General features: G+C 39.5%; 2 protein-coding genes across 2 annotated transcripts in view; one reads left to right on the top strand and one right to left on the bottom strand.

Moving 5' to 3' along the window:
* The window catches only part of LOC139649298 (phosphorylase b kinase regulatory subunit beta-like), a 32,911-nt gene extending 18,445 nt beyond the window's left edge, over positions 1-14,466 (bottom strand). The window contains exons 1-3 of the mRNA XM_071525658.1: positions 14,399-14,466; positions 12,133-12,236; positions 10,202-10,288 (exon numbers count right to left, since the gene is read on the bottom strand). Coding sequence (XP_071381759.1) covers positions 10,202-10,288; positions 12,133-12,187 — 142 coding nt within the window. The 5' untranslated portion in view covers positions 12,188-12,236; positions 14,399-14,466. The remainder of the gene's footprint in view (positions 1-10,201; positions 10,289-12,132; positions 12,237-14,398) is intronic.
* A 734-nt stretch (positions 14,467-15,200) lies between these two features.
* Positions 15,201-19,520, top strand: itfg1 (integrin alpha FG-GAP repeat containing 1; the record flags this gene model as incomplete). The annotated part of the gene is made up of 6 exons (XM_071525655.1): positions 15,201-15,397; positions 16,042-16,126; positions 16,931-17,058; positions 18,867-18,924; positions 19,127-19,204; positions 19,426-19,520. Coding segments are annotated over exons 1-6 (625 nt in total), but the record flags the coding sequence as incomplete, so codon positions are not given.
* Between the last annotated feature and the right edge of the window lie 1,917 nt (positions 19,521-21,437).

The raw sequence follows: 21,437 nt of genomic DNA, 5'->3' as shown, positions 1-21,437 counted from the left end.
ACCAAGGTCACTTCTTTGGGAACTGGGGGGAGACATTTCTCGACTGCGGGCCCGGCTGAGGAAGTCTGACTGCACTAAGTGGACAAGCTAAGATAAACTAAGACGGTTCAAGTTCATGAAAGTTCAGGCTCAGCATTAGTTAGCGAGGAGGGAACAACGGATGAAAGCTCTTAATACGAACAGATCGTACCCCTCCGCTTAATGTATGCTGAAATATTACATACTCAAACAGAAGGCCTCCGGGGAAATGATTTATCCGTCTCACGCACGCATACACACACACACACACACACACACACGCGCAAACACACACGTAAACACACACACACGCCCTCTCCTCCAGAGATCCCCTCGCCGATGAGTAATCTGTCTGGAGGGAGCGCTTCATTTTTCATCAGCACATTATGCCGGCGCAAATGAAGGGGACATCCATTCTGTTCTGTCGTTTGTTACAGAGAGAGAGAGAGAGAGAGAGCGACAGACAGAAGGAGAATGATAGAGGGACAGAAATATATAGAGATGGAGATGGGGGTGAGAGAAAGAGAGGGAGAAAAGATAAGAGGAAGAGGAGAGAGGATGCGTGTGTGTCTGTGAAGAGTAGTAGTGTGTGTGTGTACGGGTCAATTGAAAGCGACAGTCGCATTGGCAGTGAGATAAAAAGGTCATGGGGTGAATTAGGAAGAATATTAATGAACCTCTCAGGTAGTTTGGGGAGTAAGTATGGGGAGTAATACAACACACACACACACATACAGACACACACACACACACAAACATATTACTATTCTTGTGAGGACATTACACTGACTCATACCTAACCCTTCATACCTAAACTTAAAGTAAAAAAAAAAGGTGTCTTTGTGAGGAGATTTGTTCTCAACAAAGGAGAACTGTTACAAGACACAAACACACACACACACACACAGACACACACACACACACACACACACACACACACACACACACACAAATGACCTCCCTCCAGACTTATCCAGACGCCTTTCATATGTTAACCAGTAATAGGACAGTGCCTTTGGGTATAGGCTAATTCTGGCTGCGGCTACATTAGTGCTGTAATCTGAAAGCCTTGTGATACACCTGATCTGTAAAGATACAATAAAGAGTGTATTGGGTCATCTGGATTTCAGGCTGTATATTATATTCTTCGAGGGTTTCACTTGTAGATGGGGGAATACGCATTTGGGAATGTAAGACATGACACTGTAGCTCAAAATACAGGTCTGTTTCTTCACTGTCTACGAGTAATATGAATGCTAACCTTTTACATTGTCAAAGTACAGTATGACTCGTTTTTACTTGTCATATACTGTCAATCTTGGTAAAAAAAAAAAAGCTCCAGAAATGTATTTAAGAGTCGTAAATAAATGGCTTCAGTTCAACAAATCACTTTGTGAACATGCAGAATAGGCCCTTTTCACTAACTGCCGTACTTCCGCAGAGTAAAGGTTCTCACCATTGCCAGCAATGTTAAAAAGCCAACTTTCTGTCGCCCATAACTCTGTTTCTGTTGTCAGACGACTGCATAACTATAAAAAAAAGTGATTTGATTGAGAGTCACAAAATGCTAACAGTACAGAAATTAGCGTTAGCCTTTGTTAGCCAGTTAGCATTTTGTGAACCTGGATCACAGTGACTTGCGCAGTCGTCTGACAACAGAAACAGAAATATCTGTCAGTGACAACACCTGTATTGTGTTATACATTATGTTGAGATGCAAAATAACTTCTCACAGACAGAGTTATGGGTGACAGAAAGTTGGGCTTTTTAACATTGCTGCCAATGGTGAGAACCGAGCTATCCTGCGAAAAGGGCCTATAGTATTATTTGATGTTTCATTTTCTCAAAAAGGCCCTTTTTTCATGTAGTCTAACTCAAATTAGTCTGGTGCTATGATGTAATTCCAGATCCACCAGAGCAGCTTCAAGTCCTGGAACTCGCTACCTCTGGAACTCGCTACCTGATCACTTGAAATCTGCTGCAAACTTCACCACTTTTAAGAGAGTTACCGAATCCTGGTTAATTCAACAACAAACTTGTACTCATGTCTAGTTTTCTGCAGTTATGTTACTGCTAAATGTGTGTTTTATTGTATCTTGTTGTACTCAGTTTACCTTTTTTTTCCCCCTCCTTCCTCCTTTCTTTCCTTTTTTTTTTTTTTTACCTTGTGCTCTATTGTATCTTGCTGTACCTGGTTTACCTTCTTTTTACCTCACTGTTTTAATCTCTTATTCTCACAAAAGCCCTTCGAGGGACGGGCGTTGCAAATCAGCATCCGCTATAAACACTATGATACTTGCATCGGATAGCTGTTCTCAGTTTGTCTATGTATATTGTATCTGTCCCTATCAAACAAACCATAAATAATAATAATAGTTTCGATCACACGTCAAAAAAATCTATCACAAAGCTTTACGTTAGCTCAAAAAGAGGTCAACTCAGGACTTGGCGTGGACTGGAGGTTCTGTCGTCTAAGAAGCACTGACTCCTAGAGCCGCGGGGGGGCTGTCATTAGACGCACGCCATGAACGATGAGAGCGCACAGCGTTTTTCACTTTCAGACTGCAGACCCGCAGAGCAGTTTCTCTGGATGCAAATCAACTGTTGTTGGGAGTTTTCTGCCTCGTCATCCATCAAGCTAATGTCCCACTAAATCAGCAGCTAATGTCTCAGACGCACACAGTCTGCTCCTTCACAATGGGCCATTTCACTGCACCGACAGGGCGGAGAGAACGGGGGAAGATGATGAGGAAGGAAAAAAAAAAATGAAGAGAGAGATAGATTGAAAAGAGAAAAAAAAAAAGGAAGAGGGAGGGAAGATAGAAAGAGCATGTGCATATTCTGTACAGTCCCATGGCAGATGCTTCCATGTTCAAACTGTTCTTGGGTTAGAATCTCGGCCCTGGTCCTGTCTGTGTGGAGTTTGCATGTTCTCCCCGTGTTTGCGTGTCCAAAGACATGCAGGTCAGGTTAGGGATGGAGAGGCGATTCCAAAAGAGTCGATTCTCGATTCCATCACGTCGATTCTGAGAATCGATTCTACTAATAGATAGAGTTGTTCTGATACCGATACCAGTATCGGAAATGCCTCCGATACAGCCTAAAATGCTGGATCGGGTATTGGCGAGTACGCGAGAGTCTGTGCACCGATCCGATATCATGTAATTTATTAGCCCTGAAAAAAATCAACTTTAAAGTAGTTTCACCCAGATAAAACGGCCGTTTTCCTGAACTTTAACAATTTATTAAAGGAATTGTTATTTAGTCCTAGATTTATTTATTTATGCTCTTTTTCAGTTATGATTGACTGTCAAACTAGATTATAAAAGAAAGTTCTATTCCATTCATTCTCTGTATGTATTTGTTCATGTTTTACAACCTGAGCCAGGCCATACAACGATAGCAATCATATCACATCCATACAGGGTTAGTAGTTACAGCTGTTAAAAAATAATAATAATATATGTATATATATTTTTTTTACGCACTGGTATCGGATCGGTACTCGGTATCGGCCGATACGCAAGTTCAGGTATCGGAATCGGTATCGGGAAGGAAAAAATGGTATTGGAACACCTCTACTAATAAACAGAATTGGAGTCGACTCCTGACTCGGCCTTGGTCTGATCCATTTCACAACAAGTGGGGAGGGGGGAGGGGGAAATTCAAGGCTCACTGGTTGAATGCCAACCAACGTAAAACTTCAATTTTTGTGTCGATTTTCATTTGGAATCGATTCCATCAATTCCATTACAAGGAGTCGGAGTCGGAATCCACTACATAAAATGTAGAATCGTCCATCCCTAGGTCAGGTGAATTGAAGACTCTAGTTAGTCTATCTATGTGTCTGCCTGTGTGTTAGCACTGTAATGGACTGGCAACCTGTCCATGGTGTTTCCCTGCCTTTCGCCCAATGCATGCTGGGATAATAAACTTTATTTATAGAACACTTTGAGTTACAAAGTTCTTTACAAAATAAATTAAGACAGGTACAATGATTAAGGGAGAAAGGAATAAACATTCAAAAGCCTAATGTTAAAAGTCATAAAGAACGGTCATAAAAATAACAGAAAATAATTAAGAAAAAGCCATTTTATAAAAGTGACTTAAAAGAGGACACTGAGGTAGTTTGTTCCACAGCACAGGTGCTCTACCTGAGAAGGCACAGTCATAAATAAATAAATACATACATACATGCATAACTAAATAAATAAATAAAGCTACCACTCTTTTATCAATGTATTTATTATTAGACTACACCAAATGTGAGCGGATGCTGTAGTCCACATTAATACTCTACGCCTTGTGCTGTCAGGTATTTGGCACTGTTCTCACTCAGCATATTCCTACAACACAAAAAGTTTATGAGCCTGCAAATTAAAGGATACGGCTGGTGTTTTTTAATACATTTCTTACCATCAACAAATCCTATGAAAATAACAAAATCAACAATGCGTTTGCTCTACTCCTGTTACTTTCCGACTTCAACATACTGTTTTTAGCCGTCAAGCTAAAAACCTTTAAATCCAGCTCACAAAGACATAGTTTACATTTTAAAAGGCTGTTGTAGTTATTACCAAATCAAATCCAAATGGGAACAAATTCTTCATTACGCCGGGGACTATTTTCTGTGCTACAGAACTACTTTCCTGAGATCGCAAACGTGTTTACAGTCGGCTTAAGTTGTCTGAGGAAAAAGTAGCATGGCTCTGTGAAGTGTTTTTAATAACTTTTTAATACAGTGGAGTTCTATGGCTGCTGGGACATGGCTGCATTGGGCACCGGCTACATGGACGAGACTTGTTAGCAAAACAAATTCATTGTGGATTTTGTTATTTTCATAGGATTTGTTGACGGTAAGAAATGCATTAAAAAACACCAGCCTTATGCTTTAAGTCAGTATTTTCCCTCAACAGGTGGAAAGTACTGACCTATAATGATCAGCTGGGACTATATTACACACCAGCCTACATCCACAAGGCAGCCAGTCAGTAGTAGTAGCGTGTGAAGTATGGCATGAATTTTCAAGTGACATCGTTATCGAGAAAGCCACCGCTGGCCTTTTGGACCCACAGCGTGAGCATCTGGCTACGAAACACTCAGATTACGCTGCACGAGCTGTTTGGAGAAATGAGATGGAAATTTTGTGTGCTTTTTCTGTGAGCTGTAAAAAGATGGCCTAGTTAACTTCAACAGTTTGGGAGAAGGCTGGGATCGAATTACGGGGGCTAACTTGTTGTGCGCTTAGTATTCCTACCAACTTCAATGGAATTTCAACTGCCATGGGGATGAGTACATAATGAGCAAATTCTCATTTCGGGGTGAACTACTCCTTTAAGAACAAAATACAGAATAACACAGCTCAGAGAACCCCCTGCTCCTCCAAAAAAAAAAGAAAAGAAAAAGAAGCTTGTTTTCTCCGTTCCTTAATCGTTGTGAGCCAGACGGCAGAGCGATAGCGGCCTTCTGCCTCCAGTATTATCAGGAAGCAGACCGAGTCAATGAAGTGTGGCCACATTACCACATAAATAAGAAACCATAGAGAGGAGACGGAGGGGAGGGGAGGGGCAGAAGGAGAGAGAGAGAGTTGATGGACTGATGAACTATGAGAGGCGGGGGTAAACCTTGCTGTGGTATTCTTTTCCTCGATAACGGAGAACAAGTCGCTATCGCCGCAGCGTAAGCTTAATACCGCTGCCTTTGACGGAGCTGGAGGGGGGGGGGCTTTGCGAGGAAAATCAAAAAAAGAAAGACAAAGGAGGGGAAAATGTAGCCGGTTTGATTTGTCACTGCCACCACCCCCCCCCCCCTAACCTCAACCTCGCCCCTCTCCCCTCCCTCTCTCTTTGCTGAAGCTGAAAAGGAAGCAGGTATTGGCAGGCAGGTCTGGGCGGCGGCGATAACAATGTTGGCTTTGTTCCCCGCGAGAATCGGACGAGCGCTTCCAGCCGCCCGCCGAACACAACAATAAAACGAGCGCGCCGTTCGACGCGGCGCCTTTTTTTTTTTTTTTTTTTTCCTCCGACGCGTTGCAATCTGGCGGAGGCTTTTCTCCCGTAAATCTGGGGGGTTTCAATGCGGCTGATGCTGGAGGCAACGCTGCGCCCGCTGATAGCAGCAAATCAGTTCCAACTAAGAACTACACCTGTTAACAATAGTCTGGTTGTTTGTCTTTTCTCTGTTTCTAAGCACACACACACACAGATATTGCACTAACAGAAGCGGATGAACAGACACACACACCTACATGAATACACACAAACCATACACCGACAGCACATACACACACACACACACACTGCCCATCATCAGGACAGAGCAATGGGGTGTGTCATGTCTGCCAGGAGTGTGTTCATGTGAGAAAACCAGACGCTTTCACACAGGACACACTGATGAACAATGCCTCAATGCCTCAAGCCCAGACAGCGAATGACCTCAGTTCAAAAGGTAGGCTGAAACTACAGTTTACGCTTCCCGCATATATCGGATTAAAGAGCCCGCTGTAGGCAAAACGATTGTAGTTTATGAAATATGAAGAAAATCCACTGCCTGAACTGACTGATTGAATCCTGACCCAAAGCTGTGATTTGTCTTCTTGGTCTTGGTAAAAGTTAATTTTCTTCTTTGTTGTTCACTGGCTTGGAGGAATTCTACTTCAGTTATTATCTGCAACACAGAAGAAACACCAGCGATGTAATAAATCACCATGAGGCAAACAACCACTAAGAACAAAAACGTATTATATTTTCAGTTCGATACAACTTACTGATGAAATGATGTGTACTCTGAAACTAAAAAGGTGAATGAACTCTATTCTGCAAATAAAAAGGTGGGTAAACTGAGTTTAGCTGGGTTCCCCCCCCATTACATCCTGAGTATTACCCTTTATTTGGGTAAATCCATATTGCATCTGGCACACAACGTCTTTGATATGAAGTTTCCAGAGGAGTGACCAAGTCAACCTTGCTTGAGTCTCAAGTCGTCAGTCTCAAATCTTGAAGCACAAGTCTCAAGTCAAGTCTCAAGTCTAAATGTAGAACAGCAAGTCAAGTCAGAACAAATCAAGAGTCCAGTATCAATTTAATATCTTAAAGAAAACTAAATATCTTTTCAATGCAATATGGTTTTAATAGGATAAAAACTTGGTAAGAGCATCATGAGTTTGATTTCTAGAATCAGTTTCAACTTCAATAAATTCAATCATTCCATACAAATTCAGAAAACAGAATTTAAATTCAGTCGTCTGCTGGAACAAATCTCATCACTTTCAATCTGAGTCATTTACACAAACACAAGATCTCAAGTCAAGACTTTAGAAACCTTTTCAAGTCATCAGAGTACAAGTCAGAGTCAAGTCCCAAGTCACCAGAACCCAAGTCAAGTCAAGTCTCAAGCAATTAAAACTGTGACTCAAGTCTGACTCAAGTCCAAGTCACGTGGAAACCTGTGGAAATTTCACAACAGCTTATCAAATATGCATGATTTCACAACACTTTGGAATGAAAGAAAAAAATGGCACTAAAAGCCTGGGAACTGCACCTAAGAGTGCATGTCTGGATTAGTCCACTGTTAGGAGAGTTTTCCCTTCTTCGACAACAGAATCCCAGCATGTGTCTACGGCAGCCAAACCAGACCTGATCCTCGGGGACGGCGTCCTGAGCCGCATTAGCAGAATACTGGAGTCTGACCAGCCACACACAGCGAGAGGCAAGACACCATCCTGCCTTCTGCACACTAAACCCACTCTTACCTGCTTGGAAAGAGCGCTCAGTTTGGCCGAGTCCTCTCCATTGTTCACAGGTTGCTGCCTCTCTGGCTCAGTGATAGCAAATGATTGAGTGTAAAATAAAAAGGTGGGTGGACTATGACCTCCAGCTGTTGGTCATCATAAGGCACAACAACAGCCACCCATATAAACAAAAAGCCTCTAAACACGAGCCGTTTGGATTTCCGTAACTTTGCTCATTATCATTTCTGTAAGAAATAATAGACTAACAAAGTGTTTTTTTCAAAGCGGTTGAGCGGTTGTCATTGTTTATTACCGGAGAGTTTTCCCTACCTGTAGCCGCCGGGCCGCGGCGTCTCACGTTTTACCAATCAGAACAGAGGGGTCGTTAATATTAATGAGCCTTAAAGGCACGGCGACAGAAACAGCCTGTTCTTGATAAGGCTCAGAGAGATGCTGGAAAATGAAACGTGTAAAAATGGATTGAGAGTGTTTTTGGTTCATGACACCACACACACAGCTTTGAACGGACCTCAAGACACAAAATAAAACACCGGAAACTGAGAATATGGGACATTTAAATAATCATCGTCTCATAAAACTTAAATTTGTCTGACTCTAGGCTTGAGCCGATATTTGATATTATCTAAAATCTTGATATTTCGTGAATATCGCAATATTTTAGCGGGACAATATCGCAATATTAAATTTTGGATATTGCCCAAGCCTATCTGACACTACTTACAATTAATTCCTGTCATAATTATCAGCCTAAAAAGATGCACAACCTGAGTTTAGGAGGCTCTATCCCTGATGCCCACTAGCAAGGGGGAAGCTGTTTAGTAAGCCTTGCATTTATCTTGCCAGCTAGAACAAATTCTTTCCCCGCAATTTGTCTGTGAGCAGTAATTGTAATGAATTCTCCCAAGGCAGCAATTTGTGCTCCAGGTCCTCTCCTGCAAACAGCAGCCTTTCCAGCTGCAAAGCCTGTTATTGCTGCATGCTTCGAATGGTCATGTGTGTTAGGAAGAAGGCAATAATGAATTCCTGCTATCAAATATGATATTTCTACTATGTAGTGGTGTGGAATGACACGTGTTGCACTGCGGCAGCGCTCACTGCAGATACTGTGGGGTGGAAGCATGAAGTGAATGTGTTCTTCTCTGATGGCTCATACAGCAGATAGATAGATAGATAGATAGATAGATGGATAGATGGATAGATGGATAGACAGATACAATATAGATAGATAGATAGATAGATAGATAGATAGATAGATAGATAGATAGATACAATATAGATAGATAGACACAATATAGATAGATAGATAGATAGATAGATAGATACAAGATAGATAGATAGATAGATAGATAGTTACAAGATAGATAGATAGATAGATAGATACAATATAGATAGATAGATAGATAGATAGTTACAAGATAGATAGATATACAGATATATAGATAGATAGATGATAGATAGATATATAGATAGATAAATAGATAGATAGATAGATATAAGATAGATAGATAGATTGATTGATACAAGATAGATAGATAGATAGATAGATAGAAGCTAGACAGATAGATACAAGATATATAGATAGATAGATAGAGAGATAGAATATAGATACAAGATAGATAGATAGATAGATAGATAGATAGAAGCTAGACAGATAGATAGATACAAGATAGATAGATAGACAGATACAAGATAGATAGATAGATAGATAGATAGATGGATAGATAGATACAAGATAGATGGATAGATAGATAGATAGAGAGATAGATAGATACAAGATAGATAGATAGATAGATAGAGAGATAGATAGATAGATAGATACAAGATAGATAGATACAAGATAGATAGATAGATAGATAGATAGATAGATAGATAGAGAGATAGATAGATAGATACAAGATAGATAGATACAAGATAGATAGATAGATAGATAGATGGAGAGATAGATAGATAGATAGATAGATACAAGATAGATAGATAGATAGATAGATAGATGGCTAGATACAAGATAGATGGATAGATAGATAGATAGATAGATAGATAGATAGATTAATTGTTACCGCAGAAAGACACTTAAGACACCACACTTAGGCAAAAGAAAGCACCAATCAGGTACATAATTAGGAGAATAAAAAATAAAGAATGAATACCAATGCAAGAATAAACCATGTATGTACAACACATATGTGCAAATGCAGCCTATATGTGCAAAGCATGCTGTACAGTATATGTGCAAATTGTTACATATGTCACAAGTGCGTGTGTGTTACATATGTTACACAAGTGTGTGCGTGTGTGTGTGTGTGTGTGTGTGTGTGTGTGTGTGAATAGGCGACTCATTAAAAGTCAAAATGACATGTAGCGGATGGGACACATTGTCTAATATTGACTGAGGACCGGTCAATACAGCTGCATGTAACAGCGAGGCGTGCTTACCGGCATTGTAGTAGCGATCCAGTTTCTCCCAAAGGGGCTCATCCTCACGCTGGAGAATGGACAGTTTGAGAGGTTCATAGATGGAGCCTGAGGAGGGACACACATCTGACCGTTACACACCATGCCTGACAAGCAGCTTCTGAATACACAGCTACACCCTCAGTTGCGCAATCCGTGTTTCAACTGCCTCAAGGGCACTTAAAAAAAACATCCAGATCCAATCGAGATCAGGAAGGGATTCACCTAGATTCACCTGGTTAATCTATTTCATAAGAGCTGGAGGTGGTCCGGATTTTTTCTACACTACATGCATGTTCAATACAATTCCTCATAACTGAGTTATGGATAAACAGATACAGCCAGATACATAGTTGTAAATCAAATAGCAGCTTGAGGTGCTGTGCTGGAAAGAGAGCATCTAATATTGGGTGCAATAGGCTATTCAGAGCATTTTCCATATTAAACATTCAACTGTCTTATCCATTCTCTATTGGAAATTTTTCTTCGGCATCAAACGGCTGCCTTCTAAATCTATAAATATGAAATGTTCCGGCTGATTCTTCCCCTCAGTCTTCAACCACCTCACGAAACTCTGTTGAATATCTGTAAAATTCATCGGCACATGTTCCGATTTCCAATGAGTGCAGAAGAGAAAACACAGAGCAGAGGAAAGAAAAAAAAATCATGCCATCACAATAAATGATGTCCAGCTTGCGTGTGTCATCACTGCAAAGCCACTGCGACATGAACAGGCCTCGGCACACAAAACAAAACTCAGGTCTCAAATTCAAATGGAAATGGGACTTTGCCGCCAGATATTTCCTATCGTTTTTCCTCTGAGCTGAGAGAGCAAGAGTTTTGAAGGAGAGCCCATCTGTTGGACTCCCTCTATTTTCAGACACTTTTCACTTTGGTGAGATTTGCATTTTAATGGTTTCGACCTTGGGTCAATACCACAGGTACTGAAAAATTCACATTCGGACTGAAATTAGCATAATTTCCATCAGCTTAAAAGTTGCCGGGGACAAAGCCAATCCATCTCTTCTTAAAGATAACACTTTAAAAAGAACGTAGCGGAAGTGTGATAGCCCAATTTTAATTTCTAACGTGGGAGTAGACAACTGCGGGTCGTCTGTGTTTAGCTGCTTTGAAACAATCTCATGGCTGGCTTCATTGAGGCCCTTCATTCTCAGTGGCAGACCTCTACCATTGTGTCCTTACGAATGCTGCTGCTGGACCTTTCATATAGTCTTAATGTGGAGTTTTCATATTTACAGTACTGTGCAAAAGTCTTAGACACATGTAAATAAAAATCCATAAGGTAAAGATGCTTTCAAAAATGATTAAATGAAAAGTTTCTAAATATAAAAAAAAATGTACTATAAAGAGCAATCAACTGACACACTAATGTAGTAAACAAATAAACATCTAAGACAAAATTTGGTAACACTTTCCAATAAGGGTCACTAAGTTAATTAACAGTTAACTAATGTGTCTGGTAATCATTAACTAATTCATACATTATTTAATAGTCATCTTTATAAACTAGTAAATAATGTATAAATTGATACATCAGTTAACATGAACACCATTAGTAAATTACACATTAGTTAACTGTTAAGCATTAACTAACCCTTAACTTAGTGACCCTTATTGTAAAGTGTTACCCAAAATTTATATAAAAAAACTATGGTGACTAAGACTTTTGCACAGTGCTGTATATGAAACCTAAGATCAAGACTAAGTGGAGTACTGGAACATCACAGTAAGGATGATCCATTGAAATGTCAAGGTGACTCCTCTAATTGCCTGATAGATTTTCCCCACAGCCATTACATACACTGTAGTTCAGCCTCCTTTAAAGGGAATTGGATGTGGCTGCCTGTATTAACTGCAAGTCTTTTCCTGTAAGATCTCCTGCCACCACTTACCATATCTCTGGAGCTTCCGCTGAGGCCGGGCCACCGCGGCCACCGGGCTGGCCATTCTCAAAAGGTGAAGTAAAGGCCAACGGTCTCGCAGCTAAATTACAAATCTACAGCAATTCACAGGGATGAGTTAGTAAGCAGACAGTTAGATTTCCAGACATGCACAAATCGACAATGAATCACGCCCCGAGATCTCGGTGTTGACGGTGATCGCAAAAGACAGGGAGAGAAATTACAGTGCATTGAATTTGCTTCGGAATGAAAGTTATTTCATTTATGCTTAAGAAACGCAGAATAGATGATGAATAACTATATGATGGTAATGTAATTATGAGAAGGGGTTTAGCAGAATGAATGGATCACAAAGTTCAATATGATCTCAGGGAGTTATATGGAAATATTATGCTGCTGTGTCTTCAAAACTCTGATAATCAAGGTTTTTTTTTTTTTGCTATTAGGCATTAATTAGGGCAGCTTGATATTGAAGAAAGATATATGGATATTACACTGTGTTTTTTTCTGATTGTGACATTAATACGATTTGCTCATTTTAAATGTCATAAAACCACATATGAATACCTTATGTCTGAAGGTGAAAGATTTTCTCTGATGGAAAAATTGCAATTACCTCATTGGAATTATTTAATTAACTGGGCAGCCATAATATTAGCTTGACAATTAGGATTTTTTTTCCCCCCCTGAATTCCCTCTGACTTTTACAAGATATAGAATTTTCATCCCACAGCAGTTATTATGATACTAGATGATTTGTGGAGCGATAATGTTATAAAATCTAGATTATGCATACCAAAAGATTATGCAGTTAATACTACAGGTCATAAAGTACAAGTGTAATAGCCCACATGCCCTAATAAAAAATCACTACAATATACCTATATTGATTCTGTCTGTGGTACTTGATAGTGAGTTTAGAGGGACCTTATCATAATTTATGGTAGGGCTGGGCGATGTGGTAGAAATATCACAATAATCATAAGGATTTTTCGATATCAATAGCCTATTTATCACAATATATCACGTTACATAATCAGATTGATGTTTATCCCATTGGAGGGAATGGTAATGTTAGGTGTGATGTCAAACAAAACTGAAATTTTCAAATATTTATTCCTTAAAATGTTCCATAGACTTTTTTAAATAACATTTTCTTCTTATCATCAATTCAGACAGCAAAATCATTTGTCACCATAACATCATATGATCCACCTGAAAGACGATAATCGATAATATTGATTATCACCCAGCAGGTGTGTGTTTTGTTTTGTTTTGTTTTTTTAATCTCCTATGGTATCACTATAATATTCCTACAGTGAAGTGTGTCTGTCCTTCTTAGGAGTGGGTTTATAGTGATGTTATCATACTTTAGGGCAGTGATTCTCAACCTTTTTCATATCAAGGACCCCAAATTTAGTCCACATTAGGGCCAAAGACCCCCATTTGATGAGAATTTGTCTCTCGACCCCAAATCTGCGAATATTTTTTATTGTTAGACATGATTTTGTCCAGAATTTCATGACTATCTGTATTGTAGGTAGAGAGATAACAGAGAAACTATGATCAAAACGGTCATTCTTCTACATTCTCTAACTGAGTTAACTTCTTGTAAATGAAATAACGCTGAAGTTTAACAATTCATCAATTTGCCTGGGGACCCCCCGGAACCCCCTCAAGGACCCCTGGTGGTCCCCGGACCCCACGTTGAGAACCACTGCTTTAGGGTATTGTTTTCTCTCCCGGTATCACTACAGCATTCCCACAATGTTCCCATTAGATCATGACAGCCTACATAGTTTATACTTTTTGCTGTGACGTGTGTATTTGTATGTTTTGTTGCATCCTTCACACATTTCTGACAGGATCACTATTTCCATTGGCGCTGTCAAACATATGGGAGATTGACTTCCAGTGTAATGAATAGCACAGGCAGTGAACAGGCCCACACAGGCCCAGTATTGACCTGCTCAGTGCAACCATAGACTGTAAAAAAAAAACCCAAAAAACAGAGTGCAACACAGACAGTACAGTAAACTAGGACAGAGATGCAACAGCAAAGCGAGACCTGGTGAGAAGCTCTTAAAATAGCTCCTTACAACTCTGACCTTTCATGCTTGTTCCCTCTCTACAGTACACAAACTCAAGATATATTTTACACACAGACGGTCTCGCGACAAGCATTTGCACAGCCGCGGCCGTCGCGCGTGCCACGCTGCTGTGCAACAATGTCATGCAAAGGGGTCAAAAGTCAAACCTGATCTTTTTGATCGGGCTTTGAATTCCAGGAGTTTCCAGCCGACATCTGCCAAGCTCGCCATGTTTACACTCAGCTGTAACAGTGTCAAGATAGCTGGAATATAATATATAACTTCCGGTCATAACCTTCAAAATAAAACAACTATTGGCGAGCATGTGTGGCCTCGCGTGCTATGGCCGTTAAGAATTGTGCCAGTGAAAAGGGTTAACGTAGCCTTTTATCAGATAGTGAGCAACCTCCCAAGTTGTTTCTTTCAAAGGTTTGGAGTTGAAATCCTTTCTATTTTTTTGGCAGCCCTATGTGTGACTTATATCGGTCTGTGTGGCAATAGACTATGAAAAAGGACATTATTTAACATAACATCTATTTAACAGAGAGTTGCACCCCATATTTAATGCACCCACGACGATTTTTGTTACACCTAATACTTAAATTTTACTTAATTTTCCAGGAGTGAACATTTTTATGCTCTTAATCTGAAAGAAAACTCGCCGTACTTCCGGTCAACTCTAGCGAACTCTCTCTAGCTTAATGCAGCTGTCAGCTGTCACAGCATACCCGGGAGCGCGACACTGCCGTAAACAAGGAAGCGCTGATGTCGCACAATGTATGCTCGGTTTTGGGTATTCCTTAATATTTTTGTAATACAACGACTTTAATAAAATAATAATAATAAAAAACATAACACACACGACATTTACAGCTGTCAAAATCCCACTTAGTGATTCCATTTAATGTGTCGGTCATTCCACCCCGCCGTAAAGCGGCTTGCCGTATTCCAGTTTGTGTTGTTGTGGGGAGCTGGACCAAGTGGAATGATGTGGATGTTTAATGTTAATATTTTGGTATTTATAATACATTTTGTGGGACAGTATAAGACATTTGCGCTTCAAGATGTAACGGCCGACCTGTTCGGTGACCAGAATCATGGGACGGTGGCGGCGTTTGGAGATTTTAACTCGGATAAACAGACAGATATATTCGTCATCAGAGACCGTGAGGCTTCATGTTTTGCTTTCTGTGGTGATGCAAAATGAAATAATTTAAAGCTTGCACAGTTTAATGATAGTTTGTTACAAAATGCGAGCTGCTGAACCGTACGTTATGATAATATTTGTTGCCAAAATGTTCTGCCCTAACGAAAATTCACTATAATAATCCTATAATGACTTGTTACCTATAGGGCGTCTGTGATATTCGTTAGTGAATTTGTTGTTTTTATGTTACTATATGGTGTTTTTATCTCCTGTGATATAACTATAAAATTCCGATAAAGCTCTACAGTGTCTATGATACTCAATAATGGGTTTATGCGTGTTTTATATTGCTGTATGAGATTGTATCTCCTATATGGGATTACTTTAGGATTTTCCATGGTGTAATTAGCTTCTAATTAGCTTCCAGCTTGCATTTTACTGTCTTCTACCATAGCTGTACTAGTAATTGATTCTACTTTACTACAACTGCCACAGCTGGTACATAATGCAGTTGCTTCCTAAAGAAACACTTACACGCTGCTCTTCCGGGTTCCTCGTCGTCTCTGTGATTATCTTTTTGTCTTTCTTCTGAACGAGTGACTGTGCTTTAAATGTTCTGGTATTAAGCTCGAGCCCTGTGCTGTTTATTTCCCGCCGTTTCAGAGTCTGAACTGGTGATATTCTTGGCCGACTCGAAAGCGCCGTACTTCAAGCCCAAAGTGCACGTCACCAAACAGTCTTTGCCGAGGTGAATTTGCATTTATTACTCTTTCATTTAAATTCATTTCATTTGTACCTTGATATTTGCCACGTTTAAAACCCAGTTTCAGCTCCTTCTTATTTCCTTTTGCAGTGGTGGAAACTAACTAAGTACATTTACTCAAGTACTGTACTTAAGTACAATTTTGAGGTACTTGTACTTTACTTGAGTATTTCCATTTGATGCTACTTTGTACTTATACTCCACTACATTTTAGAGCAAAATATTGCACTTTTTACTCCATTACATTTATTTAACAGCTATAGTTACTAGTTACTTTTCAGATCAATATTTTATATTTAAAACATTTGATCATCTTTATAAAATAACTATAAAATAGCATTGTTATAGATTAGACTACCCAAAAGTATAGCTAAATTGTTAAGATTAGCTTCACGTTGACAACTTTAAAATGCTGCTTACATGTACATGTATGTCAATAAATCAGTATTAATATTCCAGTAATTTATGAAAAATATAACTCTCTAAATGGGGACAGTTTGCATAATGAGTACGTTTACTTTGATACTCTAAGTACATTTTGCTGCCAATACTTATGTACTTTTACTTAAGTAAGATTTTGAATGCAGGACTTTTACTTGTAATGGAGTATCTTTACATTGTTGTATTGCTACTTTTCCTGAAGTAAACATCTCAGTACTTCTTCCACCACTGCCTTTTGTTGAGGGTGTGGCTTGACTTGCATGGTGGGAGGGAATTGTTTTTGTGTAAAAGCTAGCTAGCTGGAGAAGCACGTTGTCATTTCACCGTACGGTGTGGTAACTGTTTCAGTGACATCAACATCACCAGCGTGGTTCCCGGAGACTACGATGGAGACTCTCAGATGGATGTACTCCTCACGGCTCAGTCCAGCCGCGGCACAACCGTATTCATCTTCTGGGGGAACAACCAGACACTGGGTACAGCTCCAACTATTAATGGCTCATGAGTGTGTGTGGGACGTATGGTTTGGGAGGAGTCTCTCTGGGCAAGAAACTATCAGGCTTCAGTAGGCTTGCTGTAGGAAACACTTGGCCTCATTCATTTAGCTCAGAATTTAGATATGGGATGTTTTAAAGCCGTGTGTAACTCAGTGTATAACATGAAGTTAGTCGGTTTCCACTTGAGTCATTCATTAAAATGCACTCACACTCTTGTTAGGCCCCTTGGAATGAACTGAATGCCATATTAGGGCTGGGCGATAATTCAATATTATCGTTTATCATCTTTCAGTGGAATCATATCGTGATGATATGAAGATATTTTGATATCGTGACACACATTTCTGCTGTCTAAATTGATGATGACAAGCAAATTTTACTTAAAAACTCATAAAATAGGTATAGTAGGAATATTATTTGAAAATTGCAGTTTTATTTGACATCACACCTAACATTACCATTCGGTTCAATAAGATGAACATTCATTTGATTATTTAACGTGATTTTGCATACATGAACCATATCGTGATATATATTGATATCGAGAAAAATTCTTATGATTATCATGATATTGATTTCAACCATATCGCCCAGCCCTATGGCATATACAGTATGTTAGTTTATTGATACAGTGGGGACTATAGTTTGGGCTCATAAGGGCAAAGGCCAATGTAGTTTAGTAATAAGCATAACATACATAAAATGGGTTTTTGTGTTTTTGGAGAGGTCTGTGTGGGTGCACCTCCACCAAAGTCAAAGTCAAGGGAATAACACAGAATACCTACGCTAAGACCTGGGCACAAGCGTATTTTTTTATCCCAAAATTGCACGACCCCACTTGATTTGTATTGACTCTCCCCTGTAGTTCACTCCCCTGCACATGTTTGCACAGTCGGAGCCAAGAAATTACCGAGTGGGCACAGGCAGGAAGAAATCAGCTGACGCCCAAATGAAATTACTACCCCGCCAGCGCAGTGTCACTGCGCCTGATCTGCGCCGGCATGAAAATACGCCCCTTCCTCGAAATTCAAGTCAACTTTATTTTTATAGCCCTTAAAAATCACACTCAATGCAGCAAAATGATACATTATATTTTCAGTTCGACTCTGTTCCCAACAAAATGCAAAAAGCATCTCAAACGTTTGTGTGGAAAATCATCAGATAGGTTTTCACTGAAGTGTTTTCATGGGAAATTATGATGTACCGAATTGGAAATGCAACTTTTACTAAAGGTTTTTGTCCATAAATAAGTTAATGCATTTGTCAAATAATGAATGATGTAGTGAGATCTGTAAAATATCTGCCTACCAGAAATGTCATTCATGATGCTCCTGCCTTGTATAAGGTGTCCGCCATTTTAGAGTATTACCGAGTGCATTTCTTTGTTTTTGTCTTGGGCAGCATGGAATATGGCCAACAGAACAATAACAATTTGCCTAATAGCAAATTATTTCTTAAAATATTTATGATTATTTAAGATTATTATGTATCATATATTATTATGTATAATATGATATTGTTATCCAATAATATTGTTTATTGTTTATACGTTATACGCCTATTTATTCACTTCAACACAGCTGATGGAAAAGCCCCTAATTAGCTTATTTCAAAAGTTTACTTCAGTTTTGCGTGAGAGTTGGATGAAAACATAGCTACTGGCATTAGTAAAACCTGCCTAGCCCAGTTTGACCCTATAGTGGATAACATAATACTGATTTTCTGTGGTGTGTTTTTGCCGGACCCAGCTTTCATTACAGTCTTTTTATTCTGTTCATCTTTCACAGATATGGATGAGCGGCTTGAGTTGAACAAGACCTTTACTGATCAACCTCTTGTTATGGAGTAAGTAACAGTTTGAATGGGAGTGGTACCAATAAACCATTAGTTTTTAGTGTGCTTACACAAACCTTTAGTGGTATGTTTACTCTGTATGCAGGAAAAATTATTTTATTTTCAATTTTGTCATTTTGCTAGATTCTGTATGTCACAGCAGACTTTGTATATAGGCAAATCAATATCAAATAAATACAAATCTCTCCTGCAGTTTCAATGGGGACATGATTCCAGACATCTTTGGCACCGTCGACAAGGACTCCACTGTAGTCTGCTATCTCACCAAACGGTAAGCAGAATGCCATAATGTAGTCATTATCAAACTCAGCTCCAATTTCCCATGTTTATTACCGCTGCTCTCATACTTGGGGAGCTGTAATCTAAAGTGCGGCACATTACCGCTGTTGTGTTCTCTATTCCTTGAGAGAAAACACATTGTTCGAGTCGCGATAGTTATCTTTTAATGAATGAACTGTTAGGCTTTGACGTCTTTGCTTTCCTTCCCCTCAGGAACCCGCTGTGGCAGAATGCGCTGAGCTCGCCTGTCAAGATGCGCGTCCCTCACTCCAACGCTTTCATTGACCTCAACAAGGACTTCACCGCCGGTGAGTCAGTGATGTTTGAGCAATGTTTGACCGTGAGAGGGGAAAAAAAAAAAAAACGTTCTGGCTTGGTTGAGAGCGCATGGCATAGTCCTGAGGGCAGGCAGCGCACACTGTTGTCTGATGAAAATCCTTTTATTTAAAAAAAAAAAATCAACCTTTTAAAAACTGTCAAATGGCTTTATTCTCAGACTGACAAGCCTGAATTTTTGAAATTATACATCTCTTTCTGCTTTGTCTTGAGGTGTTGTTGGCCTTATTCAACCAAACATCCGTGATGGGAGGTGCACTCACACACTCAACCCTACATTTAGATTAGGTGGCTGGTGAATGGTGCTGCCATGTCTGGTGGTTCTATAGATTTGTGAATGTAGATTTGTCCTCTGTACAGAGTTCTTATGCAGGTCTGGAAAGTCTGGAAAAATATAAAAAATGAATTTGATCATTTCCAGGTCTTGAATAGTTTGGGAATTTGAAAAAAATGTCTGGAAAAATATGGAAAATGTTGCGGTTCAGGTCCGATACACACATAATTCTAGCTTTTATGTTGTAGAGCCACTTTGAGTCCACAGTTTTTGCAGAATAATGTTCAGATAGAGGGACGCTCTTATTACCCAGCCGCTGTCAGCATGCATTATATCAAATACCGACCAACATCAAATCCAGTCAAGAACATATAGGGTCTGGGAAAAATATGGAATTTTAAAATGGAAAGCGTGTAGGAACCCTGCCAATCATCTCACATATTCTGATATTTGTCGCTGTGAAGAACAATCTTCATCTATACAGTGATATGACCTAGTTAGCAGGGGAAAGATGTCTATCTGTGTAAATCATATTGAACACCAGACAAAATCTCCAAAACAAATCAAGGTCTGGAAAAAGTATGGAATTTTTTAATTGAAAATGTGTAGGAAGCCTGTCTATAGTCACCATTTGTGGGTCAGTACATCACTCTTTTGACATCTGAACTGGGCTTCTGTATGAATGTGCACCTTAGATTATGGCGCAAAGGATTGCAACAGTTTTCATGGGCCCAATGTTCATGGAACCTGCTGAACCCAGAAAGATTTGTGTTCACTTCAAGAAAAAAGTAACAAACTGTGAGTTCATTGGTGACAGTTAAATGGGAGGTCATGTGACACAAGCAGATTATGGTTCGATTCCAGACCAAAGCAGCATCTGTCAATCTTTGTTTCCCGTTGCAGTAAAGTCGGGTTGTGCTCAAGGACGATGTGCTGCCTGTTCACATCTTAAGCATATAGAAAAAAATCAGAATTCACTTTGCCTGCAGAATCCTCATCTGTAGTGCTACTTGAGGGCAGGTTTTAATGGAAATTATGACAGCTCCTTTCTTTGCCTCCGGCCTCTCTGAACTCTGGAGGGGATTTCTAAAATGTTCATTGCCAGGCCGGCTCTTTGTTTAGCTGGAAAAAAATCCTTCACACCACGAAAAAGGCAGAAACTCTTCTAAAATGATCAGTTTTCTGTGTGAGGGCAGCAGGGTGGTGTGTTGAGTATGGAGACCGTTTTACAGCCGGAGGACCAGGGTTTAGGCCCCTGTGACAGCAGGCAGAACAGTGTTTAATTACCTCTTTTGGGAAGCAACACCAAGTGCATACAAACAATGCACAATAAAATCCAATACTATATAGTTCACTAACTCGCACCGAAAAAATGCCAATTTTTTAGGGGCTGAACTAGGGCTGAACGATTTTGAAAAAATATCGAATTGCGATTATTTTGACTGATATTGCAATTGCGATATGATTTGCAATATTAGAGGGAATGATAATTTTTACATCATTATTCTAATTTTCATTGAAAAACGTATTAAATGATTATGGTGTGATTTTTGCGGGGATCTGTACCAAACAAAGATGTTTTCTTAAGTCTGTAGAATATGATGTGTAGGCCAGG

The sequence above is a fragment of the Centroberyx affinis genome, unplaced genomic scaffold, assembly GCF_046629955.1.
Source record: "Centroberyx affinis isolate AG114_WGS23_722 - 3 ecotype Tasmania unplaced genomic scaffold, CSIRO-AGI_Caff_v1 ptg001319l_1, whole genome shotgun sequence".
Taxonomy (NCBI): domain Eukaryota; kingdom Metazoa; phylum Chordata; class Actinopteri; order Beryciformes; family Berycidae; genus Centroberyx; species Centroberyx affinis.
Note: the sequence above shows the minus strand (reverse complement) of the source record. Positions and strands in the feature narration are given on the sequence as shown.